Raw genomic sequence first — 11353 nt, forward strand, 5'->3', positions numbered from 1 at the left:
TCTCTTCGTGGTTCTACACGGATCAGATCACCGAGTTGCTGACAGACGTGGAGCGACTGAAGCAAGCACTGAACGGTTTGTCCCAGTTGGCGTACACCAGCAATAGTCCCAATAAACGGCAGATGCAGCATATTGACGCCCTCCACGTCCAGATCAAGGACCTACAACAACAGCTGGCCGTGAGTGGACACACAGCACACATGCAACTACTGTACATACAGTACCACACACCACACACCACACACACGCTCAACAAGCCACTCTTTCACACTACCGCAGGATCTTCTAGGCCAGGGCTGGCCACACATAGTGAAAAATAAAAGGATGCAACTTTTAAAAAATTACAACTTCAATTGTTGTTTTGTTTTTTTCTCATAATATTACCACTTTAAAATATTTGTTCTTTTTTCTTCAATATTTCAACTTTATGCTACTAAAATTGTTATTTTTTGTCATGACATTACGACATTATTCTTGTAAAATTTTGTCTTTCTTGTTAGATTACAATTTTTGCTGTTTTTTTAGTTATCTTGTTAAATGATATTTTTACAATTTGCTGTTGGCCAATAAAAAAAAAACAGCTGCGGGCCGCAAAAAGCCCCTGGGCTGCACATTGGACACCCGGGTTCTATACTCTCAACCAGTCCGTGGTTACTGAACCCATACTGGTTGATTTTGAAATTGGAGTGTGTGTGCGAAGTAAAGCTGGATGATACGATGTTGAATATCACCTTTCTGTTGGTGTTTTGTCTGTAAAGGATGCTGAGAGACAACACAGGGAGGTGGTTTCCATCTATCGAACTCATCTCCTCAGTGCAGCGCAGGTTAGTTCTCATTATACACTATAAGTGCCTACCTATGAAAATGGCTAAAAATGCCAGAATGGTAATGTTAGCATGCTAACAAGTAGCATAATAGTGCTAAGTGTATATATAATGTCTGCTTATGAAAATGGCTGAAAATGCTACTATGCAAATGTTAGGATGCTAGCAATGCTAACATGCTAATGTTAGCATTCTAAGACTTAGCATGAGAGTTCTACTCATAAAAAGGGCAAAAAATGCTACTATGTTAACGTTAGTATGCTAACATGCTAATGTTAGCATGCTAACGCCGAGCATAATAGTGCTAAGTGTTTATATAAGTGTCTACTTATACTACTTATATATTATATACTTTCAGGCCGGATTGTAAGAACGTTGACCGTAGAAGGTCGTGCTGCGGTAGGAACATTACGCTGGACAAATGCTGTTAAAAACCCCAAAACATTTTATGATGTACTTATAAATTGTTTCAGACTTGAGGTGAATGACAAATGATAAAATGAAAAATATCTGATATGATGAATGATAATGGTGAATGATTAAAAAAAAAACAACTAACTAACTTAAAAAAATGTGTGGGGTCACGTCTATGTGGAGATATGATATGATATGACAAATTAAACATTTTTCTTATTTTAAAACTTAAGGTGAATGAGAAAAAAAGTCAAAATAAAGTTTTAAAAAATTCTCGTTCTGAAAAAAAAATGCCTCGTGGGGACTGGGCCTGGGGCAATAATAAATAAATTAATTAATCACACAAATAAATGAAAATAAACTGGATAATTTTGCCAAATATGTTGCCATGTGCATGTGTGTCTGTTGTCCTCGTTTATTTGAATTGATTTTAATTTTCCGTTTATTTGGGGCTGTTAAGACATACACACATATATGTACAGTATATACTGTAATTGTGTCCTGTCATTTATCTTTCTGTTGATAAAATACAGCAAAAATAGGCATATTTGACTTATAGTGGTAAATGCTGATTGATCGTGGTTAATTCATTTGAAAACGGTGAATAATTTAATTAAAATTTGTAATCATTGAATCAAAATAGCTTCATTTTCACTTGAAAAGTGGCTTGCGGGTTGAAAAAGAGTGAGCCCCCGTGCGGTGGACTGTAAGTGCACAGTGGAGCGTGATTGCAAGTGAAGGTGCTTTGTGTTTGCAGGGCCACATGGACGAGGACGTCCAAGCCGCTTTGCTGCAGATCATCCGCATGCGACAAGAGTTTGTGTGTTAAAAGCTTTCTTCGGCATCATGCGATGCCACTCGCAGACTCATTCACCGTTCTCACATCCCCCCGCTCGCAACGCTTCACCCCCACAGTCATTCTTCAAACACACTCTTGTGAGATCATTTGTAGCCCTTCTCCAACGCCTGCAAGCCAACATGGGGGCTGAGCAAGTACAGCGTGTAGACACACTGAGATGTACACACAATTCAAGCTACGTCAGCGCTAGAACGGGTCAACACGACAGCCATGACATTGCATAAAATAACTCCTCCTATGACAGACTGACCACTTCTCACATTCCGACTTGATTCACAGTCAAACTGCAGATATCCTCTCATGTTTGCTCGCTTTCAAACTTATCTCAGCCAGCTCGTGTCTCCTAGTGACAAAAAAAGGTTAGTGTGCCTTTGGAAGTGCCAAATTGCTCATCTCCCCATGCACTGTTTGGAGAAAGAGGTCAAAGGTAACACGTTCTCACCTTATATGGTAAAACTACCCTCAAAAAGTTGGTATGCATGTTGGGCTTTTGGGTGAAATGTAACCTGAGCTTTTCAATGCGCTTTTTGCACAGCTTGTTTTCCGACAAGGTGTGTGATGCAGGAATGCAGCAGTAAATGTCCTGCTTGAATCACAGTTCCAATGTTTAGACAGCCCTCACCATCATGCCGTTCACAAGACCACGTCCGACGCCTCGTCCACGGCACCCCGCCCCATCAAACGGGTGCTCTCAGCGACCACTGAGCTTGGAGCAGGGGTGTCCGAAGTGCGGCCCGCGCCTGTTTTTTTTTTTTTTTTGGCCTGCGACACAAATTCTAAAAATATCATTGAACAAGGGAACTAAAGAAAAAATATCAACAGCAAAAATTGACAAATCTGCAGCTTTTTTTTTCTTTTTTTTTCTTTTTTTCCTTTTTTTTCTCTGATCTGCAGCAATTTTACAAGCTTTAGCTCAAAATAGTACAAGAAAAAAAGTTGTAATCTAACAACAAAAGGGCATCATTTTACAAGAATAATGTAATATGAAGAAAAATAATGCCATTTTAATAACCTAAAACTGAAATATTAAAAGAAAAACTATTTTTTTAAATGTTGTAACATGAGAAGCAAACAAAACAATGAATAAATTTGGAATTTTAATAATTGGAAAATTAGGTTGCAATTGTACAAGAATAAACTCGTCATATTATGAGGAAAATGATGTCATTTTAGTAGCAAAAGGTTGAAATATGTTTTTGTTATTTTTTTAAGTCGCAGCATTTGGAAAATTAGGTTGGGGATAAAGTCAAAATATTATGACAATAAATTCATAATTACGAGAAGAACATTTAGAAAAACAAAGTTGAATTAAAAAAAATTCAAATTAAAAAAATTTAAAAAAGTAAAACTAAAAAATTGAGCCAAAATATTAAGAGAAAAAAGTCAGAATTTTACAAGACTAAACTCGTAATATTATGAGGAAAAATAATCAAATTTTAGTCGCATAAAGTTGAAATAATAAAGAAGAAATACATGATTTCTTTGAAAGTCAAACACAAAAAAATAAAGTTGTAATTTTTGTAAAATTAGGTTGCAGAAAAAGTTGGAATATTACGGGAATAAAGTCCTAATTATGAAAAGAAAATGAGCGATGATTATTTAGGAAGAAAGATGAAATATTTGGAAATAAACGACAGCAAAAATGGGGTGCAAAGAGCAAAGTGCGAGCAATGATATGTTTTTTCATGTGCACTACATCACAAAGTACACTACAGTATGTGATAAAATACCGTATATGACAAAGTGGCAAAGTCGCATCTTTCCTTTTTCCCGATGTGGTGCGTCGCTGGACTGTCGCAAAGCTCCAAAGAGGCTGGAAGTGAAAATTTCAAAAACGTGACCTCTTGTGAATTTCGCTGTTCCGCTTCTTGTTGGAGAAGAGAAAGTTGTGCAAAAAGGACAAGAATGTTTATTCCAAAGTTTAGAGAAGGTGAGATGAAGTTCACCTGTTAAGGTTTTCGTGCGTTTGACCTTCACCCGAAAGCCTTTCATTCATATCCCAAACTTCAAGTTGGACGCCCACCGAAGACGACATCCGCACTTCAAGTTACGCATGTGGCAGATGCTCAATCCAACAAATGGAAACGCCATTTTACGAGAATAAACTTGGAATATTATGAGGAATAATAATGACATTTTTCAGAATGTTAAAGAAAAAATCAATTCCTAATGTTATGAGAAACAAACCAAATATTTGGAAAAAGTTATTAGTATGACGGGATAAAGTCATAATATTAGGACAAGAAAATGTATGAAGATTATTCAAGAAGAAATTTAATGAAAGCTGAAATATTTGGGGGAAAAAACAACAGCAAAAATGAACAAATCTGCAGTAATTTTACAAGAATCAAGTCCAAATATGAACAGAAAAAAGTTGTAATCTCACGAGAAAAAGTCTTCATTTTCCAAGATGAATGTTGTAATATTATGAGGAAAAACCTCAACAAAGTTGAAGTATGAACGAAAAAAGAGGCAGTGGCGATATTTTGAGAAACAGACAAAACAAGGAACAACGCTGCCGTTCTGGGAAAATGAGCTTGCCGTAAAAGTTGGCATGTTACAAGAATAAAGTCCAAACATGATGGGAATGAAGCCAGAATTACAAGAACAACCACCCAATGGCAGTCGTCACGGTGGGTGGATGGTGTTTTTCATGTCATGCTTCCAGGGCTCGCGCGTGTGCGGTTATGCTGGATTTGAGCGGTGAAGGTTGGAGAAAGATCTCTCTTGCTGTGTGTCCTTCCGTTTGCGGTGGCTGCCGGTCTCTTTGTTGAAACACGAGTGTCCTCTAGCGGTCAGACTTGGCAGGCCAAGTTGGTAGAGTTAGTGGAGTTAGTGAGGTCCGGTATGGAAGCGGGGGTGGGAAGCTGCGTACTTTTGAACTTGACAAATGGGAGGAATCCAAGACAAAAACTAGACTTTGAGGCCAAAGTGTTGAGAATAGCTTGGATGTGGTCGCAGCTCCCCATGACTGCACACCCGTCAGCCATCCGTGTGTGTGTGTGTGTGTGTGTGGGTGGGTGTGTTGTGATTGTTGAGCGAGTCTCTTGTGCCTTTTCACCCACGTTTTTTCATGGCTTTGTACTTGTTTGATGACTGGACTAAATAAAGTGTGACAGTGCGACATTCAGCAGGTCTGGAAGTAGAAGTAGAAAGGCACGGAATGTTCTGTTAGATGATATTCTATCGTGAGAACTGAGCACATCTCCAAGTTACGTCATAAAACAAATAAAGCACTCCTGTCTTTTCCTTGGAGCTAACACACTCTACAAGCCACTTTTGATACTTTGCCCACGTATTTGGGATTAACGTTGACGTTTCTGTAAAAAGGAAAATGATATTTTTACGCCTCAACTCATCAATGTAGACTAAAATATGAAATATGTATTTGTCTGTCACTCCTAAATCAATAAAAGTGCCTAACATAGAAACCGTGTTTTTGTTTTGTCCTTTTTTGTGTGTTTTTTGACACACTCACGACGTCTCCCTGAATGTTCTGAACTCCTGTTGCCACATGGGCCTATGGAGCACAGTAACGCTGCTGGCACAAGTTGTGTCCTAGCAGACTTTTTCATGGATGGAGCTCAACTTCCCGTAGCTCATTTCCTTTTTAGGACTGCAAACTGGATGAGTCTGAATCAACAGCGCCCCTGCTGGTTGCAGCTAAGTACTGCACCCCATTCTGCCTCAATTGCTTCAGTCAGGGGTGTCTAAAATGCAGCCGGGGGTCACTTGCAGCATGCCTTAGTTTTTTTTATTGGCCCACATCACATTCTAAAAATATAATTTAATGAGAAAAAAATTACAGCGGCAAAAATGGGCGGAAAAAAGTAATTTTACAAGGATAAAGGCAAAACATGAACAGAAAAAAGTTGTAATCTAACAAGAAAAAGTGGTAATTTTGCGAGAATCATGTCGTAGTTATTAGCATAAAGTTGGCATATAGAAAAAGGCATTATGGGAATAAAGTCATAATAGTACGAGAAGGAAGTTGAAGCTTATTTAAGAAACTTGATGAAAGTTGAAATACTGAGAAAATTAACAAACAGCAAAAATGGAAAAATCAGCAGTCATTTTACAAGACGTGTTATTTCAAGTAAAAATTTTACTTTAATACTATGAGCAAAAATAATGTCACTTTTAATACGATTAAAGAAAAAAGACATCGTTTTTGAGAAGTCATAATAATATGAGAAACAAACAAAACAAAATAAAGTTGTCCTTTTTGGAAAACGACCTTACAGTAAACGTTGTAATATTACAAGAATAGAGTCAAAATATGGGAATAAAACTATTATGAGAGCACATTTTACGGGAAAAAAGTTGAAATTGTTGGAAAAAAAACAGCAGAAATGGAAATTGTCATCTTAGGACAATAAAAAATGTCACTTTTAATCATATTTAAGAAAAAATGTAACGTTTTTTTTTAATCATATGAGAAACAAAACAAAATAAAGTTGTAATTTTTGGAAAACTGTTGTGGAAAAAGTTATAATATTACGAGAACAAAGTCAAAATATTCAGAGGAAAAAAAGACGTATTCTAACAAGTAAAAAGGTTTCAATTTTATAAGAATACATTTGTGATATTATGAGGAAAAATAATGTCATTTTTAACAATATTAAAGAAAAAATACATCGTTTTTTACAAGTCATAATATTATGAGACATAAACAAAACACCAAATATATTTGTCATTTATTTGTCAAATTAGAAAAGTTATAAATAGTCCAGGGTGTACCCCGCCTGTCGCCCGACGTCAGCTGGGATAGGCTCCAGCATGCCCCGTGACACTAATGAGGAGAAACTGCATAGAAAATGGGTGGATAATAGTATGTGAGTAAAGTCATGATATCACAAAAAGAAAATGTACAAAGCTCATGTAAGACGTTATTTCAAACGTTCCGACACCGTTCCAGACAGTCAAGCGGTGCGTTAGTCGCCATTGTTCACCGCACAAGTAGCTAACTACACTACTGTATGTACTGTAGCTGGTCAATGAGAGTAGTGGTTGCTCACTCCCATGAAAACACTGCCCTCTGGCGTTGTCGGTAGGGAATTGCAAGTCGTGAAACATCTGTCTAGTGCACACGCCGATACGCTAAATCCAATTCATTTATTACATGTTGGAAGGTTTTTCAAAAATGTGCTAACTAGTTACATTTATGATGGAGTAATTCTGTTACTAATTACATTTTTTTTGCCGGCAAAGTAACTATAACTTTTTAAAGTCATTTTCCCAACACTGACTATTATGCCTAACTTAAACTATCTCACTTTTACTATCAGGCACGCCTCCAGACTCAAATATAATAAATATATGTATATATGCATAAATTAATCTATATAATATATAAAATTGTTAAAAAAAAGTTAAAAAGCCAAGCTAATGTAAAACAGGACCGAATCACGTAAACTATGTGAAAAAGATGAAAATGATGAATTATTAAGAGCTACTATAAGCATGAAAACTTTATTCACAATTCACACGTGGCTTCGTTTACAATCAATCCATCATTGTTTCAACGTTTCAAACTCAAATGACTTAAGTATCAAAAGTATCGATATTTTGATTTGAGAATCAATTTTACAGCATCGATATTGATCAATGTCAGTATTGATCCGCACGTCACTGCTGTCAACACTTGCATTTGAAATTAAAGGATTTTTGTCAGAAAATATTACATTAAAATTATTATATTAAAATGTTTTTTTATGTAAAAAAAAAGGTGGAAATTCCAGTCTTTCCACCACAATTTCCACCTTTTTAAAAAAAAAATACCATTTAAAATACAGAAAACTATTAAAACATGAGCGCGCCAGGAAAGAAAGGCAAAATACATAACTTTCCTGGGGGAAAAATGAGGGTAAGGATGACTCCTCCAGTTCCGCTCCCACAGTGAACGCTACAGGACTTCATTCACTCCACACACCATCCAGCTCTACAAGACCTCACCTGCCTGTAAGAGATAATTCACATTATTGCCCTCCCTTGGATAAGTGTACATTTACTTGTATTTACTTATATTTCTACACACTATTTGTAAATATACAAATCTTGTTTATTTGATATTCTTTTTATTTTATTCATTTTGCACTGCATTTTACTTTCGAGTGTTTTTGTTTTTCTTCTGAAATTGAGCTACTGTAAGCAAGCGTGTGTTGTTTTATTGTATTTATTCATGTATATTAGAATTAACCGGGTATGTCATTAATGTCTGCGTTTTTACGTGTATCAGTCTTGGTGAATAACGACAATGACGATGAAAAGCTAGCAAAGTCTTTTAATAAGAGTCACTAATAAAATAACCCACAATCTATTACATATATGAAGTATGGTCACTGACCAATTATGTTCATGTATGTAACGGGGTGGTTTATTTCACTGTCTAAATTGGAAGTGCAAAAGTCCCACATTCGGCGCTCCCTTGAACGCATCGCTATAACGGCCATGGTGCAAGGCTGCACTAATTAGGTTGCTTTAAAGGCGTAGGAGTCCGGTGTTCAATCTCTGGCGTGTCACCGGCACCTGGGATGTGCAGGTCGCTTCTGGTGCCCCGTTTGAAGCTTGAAGGGAAGCAATGAAGGTAACTTTAGTGGCTTTTCTGCTTATTGCTTTCTTTATACGTGTAGTAGGCTAACTGTTTACCTCTTGTTTTGCGGTGTGCTGCTGCTGACTTGTGTCTTGTTATAAGCCTGGTTGCTCTCGAGCAGGTTAACCATTGTCACTGCAATCCATCCCGGAAATGTAATCGTTTCTACGCATGCGCGAGCCCTACGTCACTTTCCTCCTTTAGCAAAGGTGTACAACAGCCTCTGGGACGTCAGGTGGTGTGGTAGTTATTTTTTAAATGTATGAACATAAATGGTCAATAACCATACTTCATATATGTAATATATCGAGGGGTTGTTTTAGTAGTGATTATTATTAAGAGTTCGTTAGCATGCGGATGTTTCTATCATTTTATAACCTCCACCAAGACGGAGCTTCGTAAAAAGTCACACAGTGCACGTAGCGCGGACGTAAACGTCATATCCGGTTGAGTCAAACAACCGTAAATAAAAAGAATAAAACGCAGTTATATTTGATTGCAAACAACCACAAGCAGAGTGAACCGATTGTGTTTCCGGGACGGATTGTGCAGCGACACCCCCATTTTTGCTGTTTTAGTAATTTTGCCTCTCATGTTATTCTCCGAATGCTCATTTTAGAGCGTGACTAAATGGGTGTGTGTCTTGCGTAGACAGTTTTTAGGAAGTTTGGCACTGCTCTAAAAGTTTGTTTAGTGTGTGCTCTCGAGATCTGTTGCTGTTAGTGTAACAGATGCGGGAAAAAAACTTGTATTATCATGTCTGAAATGTTTTTGTTTATGGGTTAATTTCTCCAAAATGCCTACTTTGGGATTTGTTTTGGTTTCTTCTTAAGCTAAAATTTAACATTTGTAACTTTATTTTTGTATTTGCTTTGGCATGGTGTCAGCTTTTATTTTGAAGGTTCAGGGGATGTCGTCCTGTTGGTCAGGTTGTGAGTCGGTCCATTTTTGTGCTGGCAGACAGGCCTGTTATTGAGGAGCTCACGCGCATGTCCTCTTCATATACTCCACCACCCTGCAGGAATAAACTTCTGTTCCAAAGCCATCTGTGTCCCTCCGTCGTGCACCAGAACGCAACGCAGTGTAGTTGGGACTTGCGGAGAGACTGGCAGCCCAGCTACATTAGCTTAGGCTTTGAAGTCTGCACAGCACTTATGCGCTTTAGCTTGATCTAATTGGGAGTTTAGTGCCTGAATTATTTAGCTTTTTGTTCTTTTTTTTTTTTTGTATGTGGGTTTGCTGTTACTGCCAGACTTCAGTGTGTGTTTCAGTACTTTTGACGCATTTTCAGCAACAATACTGTGATCATAATTTTGCTCACAATAATCGTGATATGAAATGTTCTTCTAGTCATGTCCTCAGGTGAGTGTTAGCAGTGATGCAGGGAGTGTGACTGCAATGCTGATAAACGCCTGGTGCTTTCACACACACACTCATGGCAGCCTGTGGTTTCATATGGTTTCACTTGAAATGTCATCAGCCCAGGAATGAGAGCAAGTAGATCTTTGGCAAACTTTTTCCTCCTGGAGCTTTTATTGATTTTTCCTCCTGCGCTTTTTCTTATCTCAAACTTGACTTTTCTTTCAAGCTCTTTCATACAGGATGCTCTGATGTTCCAAATGTCTTTTTACTATTTCACCTAAATCTTGTCACACATTTCCAGCAAGCCTGGCTTGAGAAACTCAGTGTAGTTCAGGGGTGTCCAAAGTGCTGCCCGGGTGACAGTCACAGCCCGTGGTTGTTTTTTTTTTTTTATTGGCCCACTGCACATGACAAATCGGCAGTACTTTTGCAAAACTAAAGTCAAAATATTTACGAGGAAAAAGTTGTAAAAGTTCATTAATGTAATGGAAAAGTCATCATTTTACAACAATAACGTTCTACTACGATGAGGAAATATAATCTATTAACTCCTTCAACGCCAAAGACGTGTTTCTAATCCCAAACACCCGATCCTACAACATATTTTTTTTTTTTTTTTTTTGCGCAACAGACAAAGAGGTGATGATGCAATTCTCCACTAATCCATTAACACTTCAGAGCACTTTTAAGCCATAAAAGCCGCCACAAGGTGGCAGAAATGCATTTGATAAGAGCTCTGCAGGGATCTTTTGCATGTAAAAACACACTCGACAGCAAGGAGGAAGTGCGAGAGCGTGGAGGAGTGTAGCGTGCAGAAGGTTGTGCATTGTAGGGCAATTTTAATGCATTGACGTGCACACATTCAGTCCTAAATGTGGGTGTATTTGTAAATGTTTTTTAATGTAAAACATTAGAACTATACAAACAACTATACCAAAATATGTTGGTATAGTTGTTTAGATATTTGGCTGTCACAAAAGCAAAAAATATTTGTGTCAAAGTGAAAGTTATGCTTGAAATGTATCTTTGGACAAAAAGCTGTTTTTCTCCCTTTTTTAGTCAGGAACTGATATTTTCCTGAAACTTACCTATGTTCTACTGCTGATTACTAAAGAACAAAAAAAGGCAGAAACAAAATAAATTTTTGCGATGAAGGACAGGAGTCTAATCTTTCTTTTGGTAGGTTCCATGTTTATAAAGCCGTACAACACAATATTCTGTGTGCCTTGAAAGATGAGTCCAAATCGCCTAAAATGGCCGCCACTTTTGAAAAACGGCAGGGTTTGAATACGTTCATAAATA

General features: G+C 37.4%; 1 protein-coding gene across 4 annotated transcripts in view; it reads left to right on the forward strand.

Annotated features, from left to right (window-relative positions):
• The window catches only part of uacab (uveal autoantigen with coiled-coil domains and ankyrin repeats b), a 59638-nt gene extending 54111 nt beyond the window's left edge, over positions 1-5527 (forward strand). For all 4 annotated transcript variants that reach the window (XM_054770995.1, XM_054770999.1, XM_054770996.1 and 1 more), the window contains 3 exons: positions 27-179; positions 759-824; positions 1996-5527. In XM_054770995.1, the coding sequence (XP_054626970.1) occupies positions 27-179; positions 759-824; positions 1996-2067 (291 nt within the window). In that variant the 3' untranslated portion in view covers positions 2068-5527. The remainder of the gene's footprint in view (positions 1-26; positions 180-758; positions 825-1995) is intronic.
• Positions 5528-11353: the final 5826 nt, after the last annotated feature.

This window comes from Dunckerocampus dactyliophorus, chromosome 3 (genome assembly GCF_027744805.1).
Source record: "Dunckerocampus dactyliophorus isolate RoL2022-P2 chromosome 3, RoL_Ddac_1.1, whole genome shotgun sequence".
NCBI lineage: Eukaryota > Metazoa > Chordata > Actinopteri > Syngnathiformes > Syngnathidae > Dunckerocampus > Dunckerocampus dactyliophorus.